This window comes from Coregonus lavaretus, assembly GCF_964263955.1.
Source record: "Coregonus lavaretus genome assembly, chromosome: 2".
Taxonomy (NCBI): Eukaryota; Metazoa; Chordata; class Actinopteri; order Salmoniformes; family Salmonidae; genus Coregonus; species Coregonus lavaretus.
The window spans coordinates 73,057,964-73,084,335 of NC_139989.1; the positions used below are offsets into that span (position 1 = coordinate 73,057,964).

Genomic DNA, 26,372 nt, shown 5'->3' on the forward strand with positions numbered 1-26,372 from the left:
AGACTTCACCCATAAGAATACACAAGAAGGTGAAGAAGGTGCTCTTTCAGCAGAACAGTAGATATCTCAATGACTTGACATGTTCTGTTTGTGAATTCAGGCTACAAGTTGAGAATCCTGCCAGGAATGATTGTAAAGTGTGTAGAGAAATGAAATGTATGGTGTAATTTTAGTACAGTGAATGGAAGTAAAACACTCAGACCTAACAGTCGACTTCTACTGAGACAGGTACGTGTCAGTTTAATCATACACAATGGAGCTAACTGAATGTGGGCAAGTCAAATTCAATATATGTATATATTATAGTTCTACATTTAACATTTGATATGATAAATGTAATTGTATCATAGTTCTACTATATTGTAGTGATCCTCGCTAAATGAGCCACGTCACAATTCCAACCAAGTAATCCAATTGGCGCCAACGGCGCGATGCGTAGGATGTTTGCCTTTTACACATGCAACCTGGGTTCGCTTCCCTGCCCCGCTGTTCGCTACATTGGTGTCAGAAGTGGTATGGTGTCTGTGAGGCCATCAGAATTTATGGCCCGGACATGTGAGGGGTCTGAGTAGTCGAAGCACGGGACTTTTGTAGGGGACAGTGTGAGTCAGGTTACAATTCCCATTTCTGCGATGCGTAGGGTGTTTGACTTTTTTCGCCAGCGACCTGGGTTTACCGCCCTGCCCGCTGTTTTCTACACTATTGATATCATAATTTTCCCGACATCGTTTGGACACACCTACTCATTCAAGGGTTTTTCTTTATTGTTACTAATTTTTACATTGTAGAATAAAAGTGAAGACATTAAAACTATAAAATAACACATATGGAATCATGTAGTAACCAAAAAAGTGTTAAACAAATCAAAATATATTTTATATTTGAGATTCTTCAAATAGCCACCCTTTGCCTTGATGACAGCTTTGCACACTCTTGGCATTCTCTCAACCAACTTCATGAGGTAGTCACCTGGAATGCATTTCAATTAACAGGTGTGCCTTCTTAAAAGTTAATTTGTGGAATTTCTTTCCTTCTTAATGTGTTTGAGCCAATCAGTTGTGTTGTGACAAGGTAGGGGGGTATACAGAAGATAACCCTATTTGGTAAAAGACCAAGTCCATATTATAGCAAGAACAGCTCAAAAAAGCAAAAATAAATGACAGTCCATCATTACTTTAAGACATGAAGGTCAGTCAATACGGAACATTTCAAGAACTTTGAGAGTTTCTTCAAGTGCAGTCGCAAAAACCATCAAGCGCTATGATGAAACTGGCTCTCATTAGGACCGCCCCAGGAATGGAAGACCCAGAGTTACCTCTGCTGCAGAGGATAAGTTCATTAGAGTTACCAGCCTCAGAAATTGCAGCCCAAATAAATGCTTCACAGAGTTCAAGTAACAGACACATCTCAACATCAACTGTTCAGAGGAGACTGTGTGAAGCAGGCCTTCATGGTCGAATTGCTGCAAAGAAACCACTACTAAAGGACAACAATAAGAAAAAGAGACTTGCTTGGGCCAAGAAACACGAGCAATGGACATTACACCGGTCGAAATTTGTCCTTTGGTCTGGAGTCCAAATTTGAGATTTATGGTTCCAACCGCTGTGTCTTTGTGAGACGCGGTGTGGGTCTCCGTATGTGTATTTCCCACAGTAAAGCATGGAGGAGGAGGTGTTATGGTGTGGGGATGCTTTGCTGGTGACACTGTCTGTGATTTATTTAGAATTCAAGGCACACTTAACCAGTATGGCTTCCACAGCATTCTGCAGCGATACGCCATCCCATCTGGTTTGCGCTTAGTGGGGCTATCATTGGTTTTTCAGCAGGACAATTACCCTACACACCTCCAGGCTGTGTAAGGGCTATTTTACCAAGAAGGAGAGTGATTGAGTGCTGCATCAGATGACCTGGCCTCCATAATCACCCGATAACATATATTTTGATTTGTTTAACACTTTTTTGGTTACTACATGATTCCATATGTGTTATTTCATAGTTTTGATGTCTTCACTATTATTCTACAATGTAGAAAATAGTAACAAATTAAGAAACAATGGTTTTGGGAAACAGCTTGGAGATTTAACAATACTCCTACAAAGGTTCTAACGATTAACTTATCCTTCAGGTGCTTTTGGGAAACCGGGCCCAGGTGGTCTCTTTAGGAAATGTTGTGAAACTATTTGGCCTAGGCTACATGCCCTGTTATTTGGACTTAAAACCGATTTGTAGGTGATCAATCCTGCTACTGATAACCTATGTGAACTGATATGAACCGGTTTAGGCTGGTCATCTAGGATATGTAGGCTACATCCGAAGTACAGTACCAGTCAAAAGTTTGGACACACCTACTCATTCCAGGATTTTTCTTTATTTTTACTGTTTTCTACATTGTAGAATAATAGTGAAGACATCAAAACTATGAAATAACACATACACATATTGCTCATGCCTAGGCTACATGCTCTGTCCTGCTACTGGTAGGCCTATAACGTTATGGGAACTGATCTGAACAGGTTTAGGCTGGTCATCTAGGATATGTAGGCTATAGCTGAGGTATAGACCTCCATCTGCATATCACTAACAAACCACTATTATATATTATAACCTAGCCTACTTTACATAATATAAATCTCCTACTTGTTGCAAAAATACTTTCTGAATGTATCAATGATTTCCCCTCAGATTTATCATGCCCGTTTTAGCCCTTCTGTCTACATTCTCAGATACGTTTAGAAAATAACAGATTGAAAGAAATAGTCTACTTTTAATAAATACACATTAGCGTGAGAGAGTGGAAGGGGTGAGAGGAATGTGGCCTTGTGTTGCTGCACTGTCTATAACTACCTTAACAAACAGTAACAGGGAGATGAGGTGAAAGATATCAGTCACGACTACATGTTGTTACAGGCTTTGGTATTTCCATTTATATTTTGAGGTTGGACGTTAGCACGTTGGCCGCACCTCTTGGCGCCACCTCAATAGACAGTATGCTTATGCCTGTGCTGGCTTGTCATCTCTTTAGTCAGAAGGGTTCCATCTGTTATGTGATATTGAAGAGCAGCTGGTCCAGTGTTCTGGTTGGCCTTAGAGATGTTAGAAGACTGGCACCTCTTTGTAGCTCTGCTTCTTTAAGTTGATGAACAAAGTATTTCTGTCTTGTATCTCCCAGGGTTTGGTTTGGTTTGGTTTGGTTTGGTCTGGTCTGGTTTGGTCTGGTTTGGTGTGGTGTGGTCTGGTTTGGTCTGGTTTGGTTTGGTCTGGTTTGGTCTGGTTTGGTTTGGTCTGGATTGTTCTGGTTTGGTTTGGTTTGGTTTGGTCTGGTTTGGTCTGGTTTGGTCTGGTTTGGTCTGGTTTGGTGTGGTCTGGTTTGGTCTGGTTTGGTCTGGTTTGATCTGGTCTGGTCTGGTTTGGTTTGGACTGGTTTGGTCTGGTTTGGTCTGGTTTGGTGTGGTCTGGATTGGTCTGGTTTGGTCTGGTTTGGTCTGGTTTGGTTTGGTCTGGTCTGGTTTGGTTTGGTCTGGTTTGGTTTGGTTTGGTCTGGTTTGGTTTGGTCTGGTTTGGTTTGATCTGGTGTGGTTTGGTCTGGTTTGGTCTGGTCTGGTTTGGTCTGGTTTGGTCTGGTGTGGTTTGGTTTGGTCTGGTTTGGTCTGGTGTGGTTTGGTTTGGTCTGGTTTGGTGTGGTCTGGTGTGGTCTGGTTTGGTGTGGTCTGGTTTGGTCTGGTTTGGTCTGGTTTGGTCTGGTTTGGTCTGGTCTGGTTTGGTTTGGTCTGGTTTGGTCTGGTTTGGTTTGCTCCACTTGTTTTTTTTACTCCATATTGTAAGTTGGAGGGTTTTTATTTCAGATGTCCTCGTCTGGAGCCACTTCAATGGGCACTCATGGTGGGAGTCTTTTAGGTACCACTTTCTTGTTGCTAGTCAACATTCAGTGGACACCAGGGATTGGACGATTAATACCGGAGCTCCGATGCGCCGCTGCAGTTTTCAAAGCACTACTGATTCGACACAACGTATCAATGCTTGTATCAAAGTAACAATACTACGTGATGATGACGGTCGAAGCTTCGGACATCACATTACCATCTGACAGCTGTCAGAAGAGCACTGACATCTGCTGGAAGCTTTGTGTTTTTATCTATACAGAACAAAAATATAAATGCAACATGTAAAGTGTTGGTCCCATGTTTCATGAGCTGAAATAAAATATCCCAGAAATGTTCCATTCGCACAAAAAACATATTTCTCTCCAATTTTGTGCACAAATTTGTTAACATCCTTGTTAGTGAGCATTTATTAGTTGCCAAGATAATCCATCCACCAGACAGGGGTGGAATATCAAGAAGCTGATTAAACAGCATGATCATTACACAGGTACACCTTGTGCTGGGGACAATAAAAGGCCACTTGAAAATGTGCTGTTTTGTCACAAAACACAATGCCACAGATGTCTCAGGTTTTGAGGGAGCGTGCCATTGGCATGCTGACTGCAGGAATGTCCACCAGAGCTGTTGCCAGAGAATTGAATGTTCATTTCTCTACCGTAAGCTGCCTCCAACGTCGTTTTAGAGAATTTGGCAGTACGTCCAACCGGCCTCACAAAATGTGAGAGATCTCACTGATTTCTCCCTGGTGCCAGTGCTTTTTTTTTAGATGCAAAGTCTCTTTCAAACACTGACCTCTACTGGACACCTTATTTATACATTTAGTTTGATGTCTTCCAGTTTGTAGCCCCTGAATGGGAGCTCAGCAGGTAGGGACAGGGATTGGGATTTCCCATTGTTGTTTAAATAATGTGTTTTATTTAGTATAACCTTTGATAATCTTCTGTATTTAGTATCCTAAATAATACCACAGATGCATAATTTTTGAAAACATAACTAACTAAATGTTATTTTTATTAGTACTCAAATCTATCCATGGCGTTTTCTGCAAAATTTGTTGAAAGCCCCAAAGGGTTCAGAAAGCCTCTGTTTTCCCACCACTAGTGCTCACCCCCATGAGTGTCTTTCAGAACCCCTCCTAAAACCACCTGTTTCGTTTTGGTTGTTGTCAGTGACTCTTTGTTAGTTCCTTCTTCTGTTTGAGAGACAATGTTTTATTTCTTGTTGAGGAACGTAACAATGTTCATGTGATTAAATTAAATCACCCGACTATTTGCATGTGTCTGTTAGTAAATATTTTATTTCTAAGAGATCATGAGTAAAAGAGAAAAATTGACATTCTAGAATGAGTTGTCACTGTGTTCACCACAACCAACATGCTGCATCTCTGTTTAGGGGTCAGTGGTCTAAAATGAGTCTCTCTGGGGAGAGAGAGGAGGGGGTCCCTGCCTCTAAAATGAGTCTCTCTGGGGAGAGAGAGGAGGGGGGCCCTGCCTCTAAAATGAGTCTCTCTGGAGAGAGAGAGGAGGGGGGCCCTGCCTCTAAAATGCGTCTCTCTGGGGAACATGACACCAAAGCTAAGAGGTGAGATAACAATTATATGAAGAATTTATTATGTTTATTTCCAAAACGCTATTTCCCCCAAAAAAATCACATTTGTGTTTAAAAATATATATAATTTATTGCTAATATTACTTTTCTCAGATTTGTAATTCATAGATTTTAAATGTGTATGCATTTTTTTTGTTGTTGTTTGCAAAACACTACATTTCCATTGTTCAGCTAGAATAAAATGTTTATATCCTGTATATATGACTGTGATATGTGGTTGTCTCACCTAGCTATTGTAAGATGAATGCACTTACAGATGCCATATCTTAATTTGACCCAGTTTCTCTCAGCAGGAAAATAATCCTGCAGCATCCTGCAGCAACAGGAAATGTGAATTATATTATGTGGATTATAATTAATGGAAATTTTTTGTAGGGGTTGATACATTTTTCATTATAGCAAAATAAGTCTGACATTTTGAAGTGGAAATTATAAACTTTAGAAGCCTTTTTAAACCTTGAATACATTACAAGTATGCATTTCCTGCTGTGTGGGAAAATTCATTTTCAAATTTCAACTAAAAAAAAGAGAAAAGTAAAAAGAAAGTAAAGTAAAAGAGAACAATGGCACTGAGTTTGAAGGTAGGCCTTGAAATAAATTCACAGGTACACCTCCAATTGACTCAAATTATGTCAATTAGAATATCAGAAGCTTCTGAAGCCATGACATCATTTTCTGGAATTTTCCAAGCTGTTTAAAGGCACAGTCAACTTAGTGTATGTAAACTTCTGACCCACTGGAATTGAGATGCAGTGAATTATAAGTGAAATAATCTGTCTGTAAACAACTGTTGGAAAAATGATTGTGTCATGCACAAAGTAGATGTCCTTACCGACTTGCCAAAAATATAGGTTGTTAACAAGGAATTTGTGGAGAGGTTGAAAAACGAGTTTTAATGATTCCAACCTAAGTGTATGTAAACTTCCGACTTCAACTGTATGGAACCAATAAAAGTAATATATATTTTTGGGTTCAGTGAAGAAGAACCTCTATAGTTCTGATCAACGAAAGGTGAATGTTTTGAGGATGTGAACGCAGCAGCCCTCCAGGTCAGATCAAGCCCGCCTGTTATTTCCAGCGCCCGGCACGGGATTCGAACCAGCCACCTTTCTGCCATAGGTCCAACTCCTGCCACAGCTCCAACTCCTTAGACGCTGGGCGAAAACCTGAGTTACTCTTCAGAAATAAGAATGAGTTAATCTGCCAAAATGAAGACCAAATGCTATGCAGACATACATGGTATCAGTTGTTATACATAATTATTATACAGAAATCATTGCCAAAAGCACAAGACATACTGTTGCATGTAGGTCTATATTATTTATGGATTGATCATATAGAAATATAAAAATATTATTTTTAACTACTCCAAAGCAATCACTGACTCACTGCATTATTCTATAGTATTATCAAGACACCTGCTGTTAACTCTGAACTGGTTAGGACAGCTCATGAGGTGTCCTAAATATCTGCCGACTAGGTGGGACTAGAGGCTTCATGCATAGCTTTAATTTATACCCATAAGAGTAGAAGTCTTTATTGTCAGCACTTATACTTATATGATCTTGGGGAATAATGACGGAGTTCGTTTCAGTGTTGAGATGCCTGAGTTTATTGTTCAATTTGCTTTTTGGTCAGGGACAGTATGAGTGTAGCCAGATCCTTTTCACTCGCTATCCTTGTTTAATTGTGTGGTTCACCGGATTCGTCATCATCCTCGAGGGACAGACGAACGACCTGCTAGCTAGCCAAGCTAGTCGGTACAGCTAGCTAAGCTAGCTACTCTACCAGCAGCATCCTAGTTATCCTAGCTACCACTACATCATCACCGGCTGCCTGCATTTCTTGTGGACCGGTTGTTTCTCCCGGGTTGTTTCTTCCACCTGTTAAATACCGTGGAGGGCTTCTCCCTCTCTCTAGTTGACGGATGCTGGCTACCTACCATCCCTCTGTCCGGTTCTCCTCTCTTCACTAGATGGACGGTAACTTTAGTGTTTAATCCCTCTGTGTCCAAGGACTGAACTTTTGAATATTATTTTCGGGGCGCCTCAAGTGACATTTTTTACAACCTTTATTTCTGATAAAATTAGTTAATTGCATCCGCCATGGAGCCCAGTTTCATAATATTACCTTCTGTCCCTGGTTATGAAGTGATTGCGAAAAAACAGGCCTTATCTTAGGGTATTTTTCACCCTACCAGCTCCTATTAGTTCTATTGAGCTCCGTGACACCGACTCGCCTTCAGAACGTTCTATTCCCAGCCCATTGTTCTGCGTCACAATACCAGCTTCACTATTGTTATCAATGAGACCTGCCTGCATTAACCCTGTAGGTTTACCTCAGGTAACTGATTATTACCAAGGTTACAGCTACTTGGTGAGCGTTAACCCTGTAGGTTTACCTCAGGTAACTTATTATTACCAAGGTTACGGCTACTTGGTGAGCGTTAACCCTGTAGGTTTACCTCAGGTAACTTATTGTTACCAAGGTTACGGCTACTTGGTGAGCGTTAACCCTGTAGGTTTACCTCAGGTAACTTATTATTACCAAGGTTACAGCTACTTGGTGAGCGTTAACCCTGTAGGTTTACCTCAGGTAACTTATTATTAACAAGGTTACGGCTACTTGGTGAGCATTAACCCTGTAGGTTTACCTCAGGTAACTTTTTATTAACAAGGTTACGAATGCTGCACAGGTTCACTGAGTTGCAAACCAAATGGGTATAATGGGGTGATTTTTGTCTAATCGGGTGGTCTAGCTAATGGATTTGTAGATCTTACACAGTTGCTACCTCAGATTATGAGCCTAGCAAGTGTCACGAAGTGTCAGGTCTCCCGAGTGGTGCAGTGGTCTAGTGCCACTAGAGATCCTTGTTGTCGTAGCCGGCCGTGACCGGGAGACCCGTGGGTTCGCTTCCCACGGGGGCCAGTATGAAAAAATTAATAAATAATGTATGCACTCACTAACTGTAAATCGCTCTAGATAAGAGCGTCTGCTAAATGACGTAAGTGTCATTAATGACTTATATAGTACCCACATACGGCCACAAGGAGGAGCAAGAGTGCCATAAACCCATACTGTTTTTTGCCATATAAACCCTAAACCTAACAATCAATCAAATGTATTTATAAAGCCCTTTTTACACCAGCAGATGTCACAAAGTGCTATACAGAAACTCTTACCCTACTTATAACCTATTTTAGCCTTAACCCTAACCCCTAATTCTAGGGTAGGGTAGCCTAGAACACTTTTAGAAACTATTTTAATAATAATATTATCTTAGTAAATACAATTATAGTATTAAATAGAGTTTTGATTATTTTGTTGTTATTTTATTATATATATATATATATATATATATATATATATATATATATATATATATATATATATATATATATATATATATATATTATTGCAAGGCAGAACACTTGATAAACATTTGTTTTATTTTTCAAATGTGGTTTGAACTGGGTGACCTAGTCACCTCTATGTGAAAGTCCAGCAATTGGCGTGGGATAGGTGGGGCAGGTTTGAGACTGATCTAAGGAATTAACAAGAAAAATACACTTTATTTCTCAGCTGCCTCACCAAGACTATATGTCCCATGATTTTCTAAAATGGTCACTCATTACTTTAGTTAGCTATATATCTATATTAGGCCTGTGAATGCTTTTGGAAGAGTAACAAAATAGTGACTATAGCAGGTGTTGAACCCCGGGTAAATAATCACTAGTCAGATGCACTAACCTCAACCCTAGTATACATGCATTATAGAAAATAATCTTAATATCTGATATTGGGAGTAAATAACCTCGGAATAGAAAAGACAAGAGTGCATCTTCCAGCCCGCCAATAAATTACATCAAATCAAATGTTATTTGTCACATACACGTGTTTGGCAGATGTTATTGCGGGTGTAGCGAAATGCTTGTGCTTCTAGTTCCGACAGTGCAGTAATATCTAACAAGTAATATCTAACAATTTCACAACATATACCCAATACACACAAATCTAGGAATGGAATTTAAGAATATATACATATATGGACAAGCAATGACAGAGCAGCATGGACTAAGATACAGTAGTATATTATAGAATACAGTATATACATATGAGATGAGTAGTGCAAGATATGTAAACATTATTAAAGTGACTAGTGTTCCATTTCTTAAAGTGAACAGTGATTTCAATAGGCAGCAGCAGCCTCTAATGTGCTAGTTAGTGATGGCTATTTAACAGTCTGATGACATTGAGATAGAAGCCGTTTTTTGTGACATCGGGTGCTGTATGTGTCCTGGAGGGCGGGTAGTTTTCCCCCGATAATGCAACCCTCACGGTTAGCAAATGTACCTCAACATGCCCCTCGCTTGTGCTAGAAGGCAGACTGCTCGCTGCTGGTTGATGAATCTGACAATGAATGTACTAGGAAAATACGTTTTTATCGACCAGAGGTGACTAAATTAATGTTCAGGCTTATTGATAATCGTTATAGTAATCAAGTATAATTTCAAAACATGAGCATAAAAACAGGTAATAATAAACATGAATCATCATTATATTATTTCACAGTAATCTGTTAAATGCTTTTTCAGTCGTTCCTCTTGCGTTAGCAGTGTGGAAAGGGACAGTAAAAAGCGTGTGCAGGAGTTTTCCTGTGAGGGGGAGTGGTGGTGTATCCAGGGAGAAAACTAAACTAACCTTCTGAAATGTAATTCATGGTCTTATGCTGCCATCTATTGGAATTATTTAGCAACTGCAGTAGTACTGAATAAAGTATATCCTTACTAAAGTAGTAATTACTCAGAATTACAAAATATGACATTTTCTAGTTCATTTTACCACTTACAACCATAACATAACCATTTATAGCATAACAAACAATGAAACTGACATAAACCAAAAACACCATACATTTAGTTAACTATATATATAATAATAATAAGCCATTTAGCAGACGCTTTTATCCAAAGCGACTTACAGTCATGCGTGCATAATTTTTTTTGTGTATGGGTGGTCCCGGGGATCGAACCCACTACCTTGGCGTTACAAGCGCCGTGCTCTACCAGCTGAGCTACAGAGGACCACAGGACCACAGTATATACTATTTATTTAGATGGGTGACATTATCTGCCAAAGTAATACCCCTGTAGATAAAGAAGAGCTCTCCAGTAGGTGTACCAAACTTTGAAAGGCCATTTTCTCAAAATTGAGGTTACAAGTTTATCATCTTTCAAAGCAGAATTACTTTCCCATTGTTCCTCAACTGTAGTGTATGATATACCTTTTTCTAGCTGAGTCTCTACTTTTATCCAATGTAAAAAAAAAAAAAAATTCTAATTTTGCTACATAAGATCGAATCGAGCCGGTCGGCCACATTTGACTGTGTAAAACCTACCAGTACTACTTATTTCTCTGAGAGTGAGGCAGATATATATATTATTACAGTGTAAAACCTAGCAGTACTACTTATTTATCTGAGAGTGCAGCAGATATATATATTATTACAGTGTAAAACCTAGTAGTACTACTTATTTCTCTGAGAGTGAGGCAGATATATAGCATTTTGCAAAAAAACATGATTATTTGTCTCTCTGAAATGAAACCATCAAGTGATAGATTTTAAACAAATACATGTCTGTCATTGAACAATCCCATGCCATGATTGATAGTGAAGAAACACACCAATCTCTTTCATAATTTATTCAAACAATAAAAGCTAATTGACCAACATTTCTGAAAATGGATATATAGCATTTTGGAATGAAACTCTTGTTTCTCCATCTGAACTCAGAGTAGATGAGAGATGTAATTTTTTCTCTGTTGTGTTGAAGCCCAATCAAGCAGGAGAGACCAGCCTCCCCTGTACCCAGCTGTGTATTCATGAAGAGTAACCGGTCTATGGCTCAACCTATACAGTTTAGAGAGGGAGACTTTTCTACTGAACAAAGGTAAGAAGAACTCATGGGTCATGGTCAGTGAGTTAAACAACACTGTCTCTAGTCATTTCTCCTCTCCCATTTTCCCATTTATTTTTGTTGTTTTCATAATCCATAGGCCAATCCTTTTTTTCCATTTTCATAGTCCTGAAACAATATTAAACAAACACTACATTCCCTCCCTGTGTGTGTGTGTGTGTGTGTGTGTGTGTGTGTGTGTGTGTGTGTGTGTGTGTGTGTGTGTGTGTGTGTGTGTGTGTGTGTGTGTGTGTGTGTGTGTGTGTGTGTGTGTGTGTGTGTGTGTGTGTGCACTCCCTGGATGAGGAGATGTAATCTGATGTTTTGTCCCCAGAAACCAACAGGAGAGATCAGAGTCAGAGATTCTCAGTGGTCAGTCTTCCCAGAGTCATCAAACAGACCTGGCCTTCATATTCAGTGTATGTGGTCCTGTTATGTACATTTGTTTTTTGTTTACCTCAAGTAAAGTTGATCTGTCAATCATTCATTCATGTGTTAATGAGAAAGCATTTAGTCTCTTGCTTAACTTATTTACCTGATTTATTTCAGTTGCTTGAAGAGAATATTATGACATTTGTGAAGAAGGAGCTGAAGAGGTTCAAGAGGATTCTTAGTCCAGAACTCCCAGAAGGCTTTGAGAGTCAGAAGCAGGATAAGGAAGTGGTGGATGCTGAAGATGAGAAGCAGGAGAGCAGTGCCAGAGAGGGGGCTCTGAAGATCACACTGCACGTCCTGAGGAAAATGAACCAGAAGGAGCTTGCTGACACACTGGAGAAAAGTAAGAGCTGTCTGCCTCATGTTGAATGCTGTTTTAGAACATTTAAAAGCTGTAGCTAAAGTACAGCTAAAGTAGCTGTGTAACTCAATGATATTGTTGCAACCTTAACACAACACCTAGTGACCTCATCAAGTAGCAGCAGGGATGTGTTGTGTTGATTAATTTAGACAGAGAGAAGAGGAGAGAGAGAGAGAGAGAGAGAGAGAGAGAGAGAGAGAGAGAGAGAGAGAGAGAGAGAGAGAGAGAGAGAGAGAGGAGAGAGAGAGAGAGAGGAGAGAGAGAGAGAGAGAGAGAGGAGAGAGAGAGAGAGAGAGAGAGAGAGAGAGAGAGAGAGAGAGAGAGAGAATACCAATAATTATATAAATCAGTCACACCAGTGTGTAATGCATTCTGAAAACATTTACAGATTTATACAGACAGTTAAGAGAATAAATGATTATAATTTAAACTTTATAAGACAGTCTTACAATACTGTAGGCATTAAAACAGATGTAATATTAATATCCTCTGTGTTATTTCTAGATTCAGATGAGCGTGCTGTGATTCTTCAACGTGAACTCAAATCTAATCTAAAGAAGAAGTTTCAATGTGTATTTGAGGGGATTGCTAAACAAGGAAACCCAACACTTCTCAATAAGATCTACACAGAGCTCTACATCACAGAGGGTGGAACAGGAGAGGTCAATAATGAACATGAGCTGAGACAGATTGAGACAACAACCAGGAAACAAGCAAGACCAGAGACTGCAGTCAGATGTAACGACATATTCAGACCCTTAACTGGACAAGACAAACCTATCAGAACTGTGCTGACAAAGGGAGTCGCTGGCATTGGAAAAACAGACTCTGTGCAGAAGTTCATTCTGGACTGGGCTGAAGGAAAAGCAAATCAGGATGTCCAATTTGTATTTTCATTCCCTTTTCGGGAGCTGAATTTGATGAAAGGGGAAAAACACACTTTCATTGAACTTCTCAATCACTTCTCAAAGGAAACCAAAGAATCAAGAATCTCCATCTACGACAAGTACAAAGTTCTGTTCATCTTTGATGGTCTGGATGAGTGCCGACTGCCCCTAGACTTCCAGAAGAACAAGATCTGTTGTGACGTCACTGAGTCAACCTCAGTGGATGTTCTGCTGACAAATCTCATCAAGGGAAATCTGCTTCCCTCTGCTCTCCTCTGGATAACTACCCGACCTGCAGCAGCCAATAAGATCCCTTCAGGGTGTGTTGACCAGGTGACAGAGGTACGAGGGTTCAATGACCCACAGATGGAGGAGTATTTCAGGAAGAGATTCAGTGATGAGGACCTGGCCAGCAGAATCATCTCACACATAAAGACATCAAGGAGCCTCCACATCATGTGCCACATTCCAGTCTTCTGTTGGATTTCTGCAACAGTCCTTGAACCCATGCTGAAACATAAGAGAGAAGAGATGCCCAATACTCTGACTGAGATGTACTCACACCTTGTGGAGTTTCATACCAAACAGAAGAATGAAAAGTATCTTGGGAAAGAAGAGACAGGTCCACACTGGAATAAAGAGAGCATTCTGTCACTGGGAAAACTGGCTTTTCAACAGCTTATGAATGGCAATCTGATTTTCTATGAAGAAGACCTGAAAGAGGCTGGCATTGATGTCAATGACGCCTCAGTGTACTCAGGATTGTGCACACAGCTCTTTAAAGAGGAATGTGGGCTGTACCAGGACAAGGTGTACTGCTTCGTGCATCTGAGCATTCAGGAGTTTCTGGCTGCTGTATATGTGTTCCTCTCATTCATCAACAACAATGACAATCTAATGGACAAACTGCAAACAAAGTCCAGTAACCTTTCTTCGCTGTTCAGACGCAAGTCTGAAGTTACTTTCTACAAGATTGCTGTGGATAAAGCCTTACAAAGTGAGACGGGAAACCTGGACCTGTTCCTCCGCTTCCTTCTGGGCCTCTCACAGGAGTCCAATCAGAAGCACTTACGAGGTCTACTGACAAAGACAAGAAGCAGCTCACAGAGCCATGAAGAAACAGTCAAGTACATCAAGGAGAAGATCAGGGAGAATCCCTCTCCAGAGAGGTGCATCAATCTGTTCCACTGTCTGAATGAACTGAATGACCATTCTCTAGTGGAGGAGATCCAAAGCTACCTGAGATCAGGAAGTCTCTCAGAAGAAGAACTGTCACCTGCACAGTGGTCAGCTCTGGTCTTTGTGTTGCTGACTTCAGAAAAGGAGCTGGATGTGTTTGACCTGAAGAAATACTCCAGATCAGAGGAAGGTCTTCTGAGGCTGCTGCCAGTGGTCAAAGCCTCCAGAGCTGCTCTGTGAGTACATAAAATGACATTTAAGTACTAATCATCAGGAAGAAATATTCAGTTTAGAGAAATATATGTATTATAATATGTATATAATATATAATATTACATTGAAAAACTTACTGAATCAATGCATTGATGTTCATATTAGTATAACAATATGACCATACAATTCTAGGAGACGGAAGATGAATCTATATGTTGTTTAAGAGAATAAACCAAATGCATCTGCCATTGTCCTTCTACACTACTAGTGTTAAATTAACAGTGTGTTTGTGAAATCATGATGATCTCTCTGTCAGGCTGTCAGGCTGTGGAGTCACAGAGAAAGGCTGTGCTTCTCTGGCCTCAGCTCTGAAGTCAAACCCCTCACACCTGAGAGAGCTGGATCTGAATAACAATGACCTGAAGGATTCAGGAGTGAAGCTGCTCTCTGCTGGACTGGGGAATCCCCACTTTAAACTGGAGACTCTGAGGTCAGTATTCCTGTAGTTGGTCAACAAGTGATAACTGTTCACCAGATCCACATGTGTTTACCAGGCACACATAGTCCACACCATATGTGTTTGGACAGTGAAGCTTACAGTTTTACATTTGGTGCTATGCTCCAGCATTTTGGATTTGAGATAGAATGTTTCATATTAGGTGACAGTACAGAATGTCACCTTTTATTTGATGATATTTTCATACATATCTGTGTTACTGTTTAGAAATGAAAGCACTTTATGTATCTAGTTCTCCCATTTGAAAACGTCTTAATAATTTGGACATATTCACTTATATTGTATTAAAGTAGTCATAAGTTTAGTATTTGGTCCCATATTCCTTACCTGCAGTGATTCTTTGCATTTGCAGTATTTTTTGGTTCACACACACTGGACACACTCACACACTGGACACACACACACACTGGACACCCACACACTGGACACACACACACACACACTTGACACACTCTGGACACACACACACACACACACACACACTGGACGCACACTGGACACACACGCACACACATTTGACACACACACACACACTGGACACTCACACAACCTGGACACACACACACACACACTGGACGCACACACTGGACACACACATACACACTGGACACACACACACACACACTGGACACACAAACACACACACTAGGATTAATTTAGTCAAAAGTTTAGTTTTTGGTACCATATTCTTTGCCTGCAGTGATTACATCAAGCTTGTGATTCTACAAACTTGTTGAATACATTTGCAGTTTGTTTTGGTTGTGTTTTGGATTATGTTTTTCCCAATAGAAACTGAATGGTGAATAATGTCCTGTCATTTTGGAGTCACTTCACTTGTATTGTCAGTAAGAATATAAGATGTTTCTGAACACTTCTACATTCATGTGGATGCTACTATGATTATGAATAATCATGAATGAATCGTGAATAATGATGATGAATGAGAAAGTTACAGAGGAACAAGGATCATACCCCCTCTGTTATTGGTAATGGTGAGAGGTTAGCATGTTTTGTTGTAGCCTCTGTAACTTTCTCACTCATTATTATTCATGATTCATTCATGATTTTTCTTAATCATGGCATCATCAGGATTCATTTAGTAGTGTTTAGAAATATGTTATCTACTCACTTAGACAGAAAATTACTCCAGTCATCATCCACCATTCAGTTACTATTGGGCAAAACATAACCCAAAACACAACCAAAACAAACTGCAAATGCAACCAATGAGTTCGGGACCAAATTCTATACTTTTGACTACTTTAATGCACTATAAGTGAATTGGTCAGAATACTTATGACTTCTTCAAATAGGGGGACTAGATACATAAAGTGCTTTCATTTCTAAACGGTGAAACAGATATGTATTAAAATACCCCCCCAAAAAAGGTGACATTATATACTGTCACCTCATATGAAACATTTGACCTCAAATCCAAAATGCTGGAGTATAGAGCCAAATTTAAAATATTATCTTCACTGTCAAAATAGATATGGTGTGGACTGTATACTCAATACAATCTAAATCTGATACCTCACTGTCTGTCATTTGACTGATACTGCTTTTTAAACTGCTCTGGTCAGTCTACTCAAATATTCGTACTATACATTTTTCTCTCTACACACAATATTATGATTTTTTCTAATAATGATATATATATGGCAGGTTTCAGGACACTGGTATAAATGAAAATGTTGAAAAAATATACTGCCTCTATTTTCACCACCAAAGAATAGCAGTGTGGTTTTAATATGATTTGACTCTTTGCAGGCTGTCAGGCTGTCTAGTCACAGAGGAAGGCTGTGCTTCTCTGGTCTCAGCTCTGAAGTCAAACCCCTCACACCTGAGAGAGCTGGATCTGAGTAACAATGACCTGAAGGATTCAGGAGTGAAGCTGCTCTCTACTGGACTGGGGAATCCCCACTGTAAACTGGAGACTCTGAGGTCAGTATTCCTGTAGTTGATCAACAACAGATAACTGTTCACCAGATCCACATGTGTTTACCAGGCACACATAGTCCACACCATATGTGTTTGGACAGTGAAGCTTACAGTTTTAAATGTGGTGCTATACTCCAGCATTTTGGATTTGAGATATAATGTTTCATATGAGGCGACAGTATATAATGTCACCTTTTTTTTTGATGATATTTTCATACATATCTGTGTTACTGTTTAAAAATGAAAGCACTTTATGTATCTATTTCTCCCATTTGTATATGTCGTAATAATTTGGATATATTCACTTATATTGTATTAAAGTAGTCATAAGTTTAGTATTTGGTCCCATATTCCTTACCTGCAGTGATTACATCAGTCGTGTGATTCTACAAACTTGTTGAATACATTTGTCTTGGTTGTGTTTTGGATGATGTTTTTCCTAATAGAAACTGAAAGGTGAATAATGTCCTGTCATTTTGGAGTCACTTCACTTGTATTTTATTAATTTATTTATTTCCCCTTTATTTAACCAGGTAAGAAGCCAGTTGAGAACAAGTTCTCATTTACAACTGCGACCTGGCCAAGATAAAGCATAGTAGTGTGATAAAAACAACAACACAGAGTTACATATGGGGGTAAAACAAAACATAAAGTCAAAAAATACAACAGAAAATATATATACAGTGTGTTCAAATGTAGCAAGTTATGGAGGTAAGGCAATAAATAGGCTATAGTGCAAAATAATTACAATTAGTATTAACACTGGAATGATAGATGTGCAAGAGATGATGTGCAAATAGAGATACTGGGGTGCAAAAGAGCAAAATAAATAACAATATGGGGATGAGGTAGTTGGGTGGGCTAATTTCAGATGGGCTGTGTACAGGTGCAGTGATCGGTAAGGTGCTCTGACAACTGATGCTTAAAGTTAGTGTGGGAGATAAGAGTCTCCAGCTTCAGAGATTTTTGTAGTTCGTTCCAGTCATTGGCAGCAGAGAACTGGAAGGAATGGCGGCCAAAGGAGGTGTTGGCTTTGGGGATGACCAGTGAGATATACCTGCTGGAGCACAGACTATGGGTGAGTGTTGCTATGGTGACCAATGAGCTAAGATAAGGCGGGGATTTACCTAGCAGTGATTTATAGATGGCCTGGAGCCAGTGGGTTTGACGACGAACATGTAGTGAGGACCAGCCAACAAGAGCGTACAGGTCACAGTGGTGGGTAGTGTATGGGGCTTTGGTGACAAAACGGATGGAACTGTGATAGACTACATCCAATTTGCTGAGTAGAGTGTTGGAGGCTATTTTGTAAATGACATCGCCGAAGTCAAGGATCGGTAGGATAGGCAGTTTTACGAGGGCATGTTTGGCAGCATGAGTGAAGGAGGCTTTGTTGCAAAATAGGATGCCAATTCTAGATTTAACTTTGGATTGGAGATTCTTAATGTGAGTCTGGAAGGAGAGTTTACAGTCTAACCAGACACCTAGGTATTTGTAGTTGTCCACATACTCTTGGTCAGACCCGTCAAGAGTAGTGATTCTAGTCGGGTGGGCGGGTGCCAGCAGCGTTCGATTGAAGAGCATGCATTTAATTTTACTAGTGTTTAAGAGCAGTTGGAGGCTACTGAAGGAGTGTTGTATGGCATTGAAGCTCGTTTGGAGGTTTGTTAACACAGTGTCCAATGAAGGGCCAGATGTATACAAAATGGTGTCGTCTGCGTAGAGGTGGATCTGAGAGTCACCAGCAGCAAGAGCGACATCATTGATATACACGAAGAAAAGAGTTGGCCCAAGAATTGAACCCAGTGGCACCCCCATAGAGACTGCCATAGGTCCAGACAACAGGCCCTCCGATTTGACATATTGAACTCTATCTGGTGAACCAGGCGAGGCATTCATTTGAGAAACCAAGGCTATTTAGTCTGCCAATAAGAATGCGGTGGTTGACAGAGTCGAAAGCCTTGGCCAGGTCGATGAAGACGGCTGCACAGTACTGTCTATTATCGATTGCGGTTATAATATCGTTTAGGACCTTGAGCGTGGCTGAAGTGCACCCATGACCAGCTCGGAAACCGCATTGCATAGCGGAGAAGGTACGGTGGGATTCGAAATGGTCGGTGATCTGTTTGTTAACTTGGCTTTCAAAAACTTTCGAAAGGCAGGGCAGGATGGATATAGGTCTGTAACAGTTTGGATATAGAGTGTCACCCCTTTTGAAGAGGGGGATGACCGCGGCAGCTTTCCAATCTCTGGGGATCTCAGACGTTACGAAAGAGAGGTTGAACAGGCTAGTAATAGGGGTTGCGACAATTTCGGCGGCTAGTTTTAGAAAGAAAGGACCTAGATTGTCTAGCCCAGATGATTTGTAGGGGTCCAGATTTTGCAGCACTTTCAGAACATCAGCTGTCTGAATTTGTGTGAAGGAGAAGCGGGGGGGGGGGGGGGGGGGGGGCATGGGCAAGTTGCAGCGGAGGGTGCAGAGCTGGTGGCCGGGGTTGTGGTAGCCAGGTGGAAAGCATGGCCAGCCGTAGCAAAATGCTTGTTGAAATTTTCGATTATTGTAGATTTATCGGTGGTGATAGTGTTTCCTAGCCTCAGTGCAGTGGGCAGCTGGGAGGAAGTGCTCTTATTCTCCATGGACTTTACAGTGTCCCAAAACTTTTTGGAGTTAGTGCTACAGGATGCAAATTTCTGTTTGAAAAAGTTAGCCTTTGTTTTCCTAACTGCTTGTGTATATTGGTTCCTAACTTCCCTGAAAAGTTGCATATCGCGGGGGCTATTTGATGCTAATGCAGTACGCCACAGGATGTTTTTGTGCTGGTCAAGGGCAGTCAAGTCTGAGGAGAACCAGGGGCTATATCTGTTCTTAGTTCTGTATTTTTTGAATGGGGCATGTTTATTTAATATTGAGAGGAAATTACTTTTAAAGAACAACCAGGCATCCTCTACTGACGGAATGAGATCTATATCCATCCAGGATACCTGGGCCAGGTCAATTAGGAAGGCCTGCTCGCTAAAGTGTTTTAGGGAGTGTTTGACAGTGATGAGGGGTGGTCGTTTGACCGCAGACCCGTTACGGACGCAGGCAATAAGGCAGTGATCACTGAGATCCTGGTTGAAGACAGCGGAGGTGTATTTAGAGGGTAAGTTAGTCAGGATGATATCTATGAGGGTGCCCATGTTTACGGATTTAGGGTTGTACCTGGTAGGTTCGTTGATAATTTGTGTGAGATTGAGGGCATCTAGTTTGGATTGTAGGATGGCCGGGGTATTAAGCATATCCCAGTTTAGGTCACCAATCAGTACGAACTCTGAGGATAAATGGGGGGCAATCAATTCACATATGGTGTCCAGGGCACAGCTGGGGGCTGAGGGGGGTCTGTAGCAAGCGGCAACAGTGAGAGACTTATTTCTGGAAAGGTGGATTTTTAGAAGTAGGAGCTCAAACTGTTTGGGCACAGACCTGGATAGTATGATAGAGCTCTGCAGGCTATCTCTACAGTAGATTGCAACTCCACCCCCTTTGGCAGTTCTATCTAGACGGAAAATGTTATAGTTGGGGATGGAAATTTCAGAATTTTCGGTGGCCTTCCTAAACCAGGATTCAGACACTGCTAGAACATCAGGGTTGTATTGTACAACTTGTATTGTCAGTAAGAATAGAAGATGTTTCTGAACACTTCTACATTCATGTGGATGCTACCATGATTATGAATAATCATGAATGAATCGTGAATAATGATGATGAATGAGAAAGTTACAGAGGAACAAGGATCATTCCCCCTCTGTTATTGGTAATGGTGAGAGGTTAGCATGTTTTGTTGTAGCCTCTGTAACTTTCTCACTCATTATTATTCATGATTCATTCATGATTTTTCTTAATCAAGGCATCATCAGGATTCATTTAGTAGTGTTTAGAAACATGTTATCTACTCACTTAGACAGAAGATGAATCCAGTCATCATCCACCATTCAGTTACTATTGGACAAAACATATCCCAAAACACAACCAAAACAAACTGCAAATGCAACCAACGAGTTTGGGACCAAATACTCAACTTTTGACAACATTAATGAATTATAAGTAAAATGGTCAGAATACGTTTGACTTCGTCAAATGGGGGGACTAGATACATAAAGTGCTTTCATTTCTAAACGGTGAAACAGATATGTATTAAAATACCCTAAAATAAAAGGTGACATTATATACTGTCACCTCATATGTAACGCTTGATATCAAATCCACAATGCTGGAGTAAAGAGCCACATTTAAAATGTTATCTTCACTGTCAAAATAGATATGGTGTGGACTGTATACTCAATACAATCTAAATCTGATACTTCACTGTCTGTCTTTTGACTGATACTGCTTTTTAAACTGGTCTGGTCAGTCTACTCAAATATTTGTACTATACATTTTTCTATCTACAAGCAATACTTTGATAATTTGTCATTTCTAATAATGATACATTAATTTATGAATAGATATGGCAGTTTCAGGACACTGATATCTTAATATGTAGAAAAAATATAATGCCACTATTTTCACCACCAATGAATAGCAGTGTGGTTTTAATATGATTTGACTCTTTGCAGGCTGTCAGGCTGTCTAGTCACAGAGGAAGGCTGTGTTGCTCTGGTCTCAGCTCTGAGTTCAAACCCCTCACACCTGAGAGAGCTGGACCTGAGTTACAATCACCCAGGAGACTCAGGAGTGAAGCTGCTCTCATTTGTACTGGGGAATCCCCACTGTAAACTGGAGAATCTGAGGTCAGTATTCCTGTAATTGGTCAACAAGTGATAACTGTTCACCAGATCCACATGTGTTTACCAGGCACACATAGTCCATACCATATGTGTTTGGTCAGTGAAGCTTACAGTTTTAAATTTGCTGCTATACTCCATCTTTTTGGATTTGAGATATAATGTTTCATATGAGGCGACAGTATATAATGTCACCTTTTATTTGATGATATTTTCATACATATCTGTGTTACTGTTTAAAAATGAAATCACTTTATGTATCTATTTCTCCCATTTGTATATGTCGTAATAATTTGAATATATTCACTTATATTGTATTAAAGTAGTCATAAGTTTAGTATTTGGTCCCATATTCCTTACCTGCAGTGATTACATCAAGCTTGTGATTCTACAAACTTGTTGAATACATTTGCAGTTTGTCTTGGTTGTGTTTTGGATTATGTTTTCCCCAATAGAAACTGAATGGTGAATAATGTCCTGTCATTTTGGAGTCACTTCACTTGTATTGTCAGTAAGAATAGAAGATGTTTCTGAACACTTCTACATTCATGTGGATGCTACCATGATTATGAATAATCATGAATGAATCGTGAATAATGATGATGAATGAGAAAGTTACAGAGGAACAAGGATCATACCCCCTCTGTTATTGGTAATGGTGAGAGGTTAGCATGTTTTGTTGTAGCCTCTGTAACTTTCTCACTCATTATTATTCATGATTCATTCATGATATTTCTTAATCAAGGCATCATTAGGATTAATTTAGTAGTGTTTAGAAACATGTTATCTACTCACTTAGACAGAAAATTACTCCAGTCATCATCCACCTTTCAGTTACTATTGGGCAAAACATAACCCAAAACACAACCAAAACAAACTGCAAATGCAACCAACGAGTTTGAGACCAAATACTAAACTTTCGACTACTTTAATACACTATAAGTGAATTGGTCAGAATACTTATGACTTCTTCAAATAGGGGGACTAGATACATAAAGTGCTTTCATTTCTAAACGGTGAAACAGATATGTATTAAAGTACCCTCAAATAAAAGGTGACATTATATACTGTCACCTCATATGAAACATTTGATCTAAAATCCAAAATGCTGGAGTATAGAGCCACATTTAAAATGTTAGCTTCACTGTCAAACTAGATATGGTGTGGACTGTATACTCAATACAATCTAAATCTGATACCTCAACGTCTGTCTTTTGACTGATACTGCTTTTTAAACTGCTCTGGTCAGTCTACTCAAATATTTGGACTATACATGTTTCTATCTACAAGCAATACTTTGATAATTTGTCATTTCTAATAATGATACATTCATTTATGAAAGATATGACAGGTTTCAGGACACTGATATATCTGAATATGTTGAAAAAATATATACTGCCACTATTTTCACCACCAAAGAATAGCAGTGTGGTTTTAATATGATTTGACTCTTTGCAGGCTGTCACGCTGTCTAGTCACAGAGGAAGGCTGTGCTTCTCTGGTCTCAGCTCTGAAGTCAAACCCCTCACACCTGAGAGAGCTGGACCTGAGCTACAATCACCCAGGAGACTCAGGAGTCAGACTGCTCTCAGCTGTACTGGAGGATCCACACTGCAGACTGGAGAAACTCAAGTATGTAGAGGGTTTATGTCAATGTTCATTTTAGACATGTTGGAGTTATCAGGCTAGTTAAGACAAACATTCTGACCACCACTTGGACTAAGTTATATAAAGACTGTCTGTGTGTGTGTGTCCGGTGTGTGTGTGTGTGTGTGTGTGTGTGTGTGTTTGTGTGTGTGTGTGAGTGTGTGTCCAGTGTGTGTGTGTGTGTGTGTGTGTGTGTGTGTGTGTGTGTGTGTGTGTGTGTGTGTGTGTGTGTGAGTGTATGTCCTGTGTGTGTGTGTGTGTGTGTGAGTGTGTGTTTGTGTGTGTGTGTCCAGTGTGTGTATGTGTGTGTGTGTCCAGTGTGTGTCTGTGTGTGTGGGTGCACGTGTATCAGTACACACACTGGACACACACACACACACACACTGGACACACACACACACACACACACACTCACACTGGACACACACACACACTCGACACACACAACTGGACACACACACACACAAACCACACACACACTGGACACACACACACGCACACTGGACACACACAAACACACACACAGACACACACAAACACTGGACACACACACAGACAAACATTCTTACCACCGCTTGTACAAAGTTATATTCTGAGTGTGAGTGTCCAGTGTGTGTGTATGTGTGTGTGTGTCCAGTGTGTGTCCGGTGTTTGTGTGTGTGTGTGTGTGTGAGTTCAGGTGTATCCCTCAATGACTGTCTGTTCTTCTGCTTACGGCTACAGTGTGGAACATGGTGGAGAGTACACAATGAAACCTGGACTTAGAAAATGTGAGTGTTGACTGCTGTGAAGAATATGACTAAGAATAAGTCTTAATTCAAGTGAAGTCAAATTCAAAGACCACCATCATTACTTACTTGGTCATATTAAATATCAGCTGTAGTTCTACAGAAGCACAAATCAGGGACACCAAAGTTTACAAAGAGTTGCTTTGACAATGTGTGTGTCTGTGTGTGTGTGACGTGTTCATGTTACTTTGGAAATGTGTGTGTGTGTTCAGTGTGTGTGTGTGTGTGTTTGTTCAGTGTGTGTGTTTGTGTGTGTGTGTTCAGTGTGTATGTGTGTGTGTGTTCAGGATGTGTGTGTGTGTTCAGTGTGTGTGTGTGTGTGTGTGTGTGTGTGTGTGTGTGTGTGTGTGTGTGTGTGTAATTAACAGGAATAAGTGCGTTTTATATTACCATACAGTATAATATATGATCATTGAACAAATCTCAAGTTACCTTAACTTCTCCTTTTGATACCTAGAAACATCTACATTAAATGAATTAGTGAAAAGTGAGTTAACATTCTAATGTGAATGATGATGATTTCTAATATTGTGTCTGGTTTCATCCATCAGATGTCTGTGATCTCACACTGGACCCAAACACAGTAAACAGACTCCTCTCTCTGTCTGAGGAGAACAGAAAGGTGACATGTAGGAGAGAGAAGCAGCCGTATCGTGATCACCCAGAGAGATTTGAGGTCTGGAGTCAGGTGCTGTGTAGAGAGGGTCTGACTGGGCGCTGTTACTGGGAGGTAGAGTGGAGTGGGGGAGGGGCTGATATAGGAGTGACATATAAAGGAATCAGCAGGAGAGAAGGGGGTTATAACTGTAGGATTGGATCCAATGACAAGTCCTGGAGTCTGTTCTGCTCTGACAACAGTTACTCTGCCTGTCACAATAAGAAGTCCACTACCATAGACGTCCCCTCCTCCAGCTCCCACAGAGTAGGAGTGTATCTGGACTGGCCAGCCGGCACTCTGTCCTTCTACAGAGTCTCCTCTGACACACTGACCCACCTGAACACATTCCACTCCACATTCACTGAGCCCCTCTATCCAGGGTTTAGGGTTCATGATGTTGACTCCTCAGTGTCCCTGTAAATAATAACCATGGTAACACTGACACACACACACACACTGGGCACACACTGGACACACACACACACACACACACACACACTGGACACACACACACACTGGACACACACACAATGGACACACACACACACTGGACACACACACACACACACACACACACACACTAGACACACACACACACTAGATTCACACACACACACTGGACACACACACACACACACACTGACACACTGGACACACACACTGGACACACACACACACTGGACACACACACACACTGGATACACACAAACAGTGGACACACACACACACACACACACTGGACACACACACACACATACTGAACACACACACACACTGGACACACACACTGACACACACTGGACACACACACACACTTGATACACACACACACTGTACACAAACACACACACACACACTTAACAAACACACTGAACACACACACACACCGGACAAACAAACACTGGACACACACACACACACACACACACACAGGACACAGGACACACACACACTGATCACACACACACACTGGACACACACTGGACAAACACACCCACACACTGGACACACACACAATGGACACACACACACTCATGACACACACACACACACTGAACACACACACACTGGACACACACACACTGGACACACACACATACACAGAGGACACACACGCACTGGACACACACACTGGACACACACACACACACACACACACACACACACACACACACACACACACACACACACACACACTGGACAAACACACACACACACACACACACAGGACACACACACACACTGGACACACACACACTGGACACACACACACACTGGACACACACACACACACACACTAGACACACACACACACTAGATTCACACACACACACACTGGACACACACACACACACACACACTGACACACTGGACACACACACTGGACACACACACACTGGACACACACACACACTGGACACACACAAACACTGGACACACACACACACACACACACACACACACACACTGGACACACACACACACATACTGAACACACACACACACTGGACACACAAACACACTTGATACACACAC

The 26,372-nt window shown here is 40.7% G+C and overlaps 1 protein-coding gene across 1 annotated transcript; it reads left to right on the top strand.

Moving 5' to 3' along the window:
• On the top strand, positions 1–26,372 carry LOC311140384 (NLR family CARD domain-containing protein 3-like). Its single transcript, XM_084175418.1, has 10 exons — positions 1–228; positions 5,274–5,462; positions 11,324–11,440; positions 11,781–11,865; positions 11,996–12,224; positions 12,747–14,544; positions 14,846–14,858; positions 23,197–23,375; positions 24,114–24,160; positions 24,730–26,372. Exons 2-10 carry the CDS (start codon positions 5,290–5,292, stop codon positions 25,254–25,256), a joined length of 3,168 nt encoding a protein of 1,055 aa, XP_084031544.1. The 5' UTR covers positions 1–228; positions 5,274–5,289; the 3' UTR covers positions 25,257–26,372.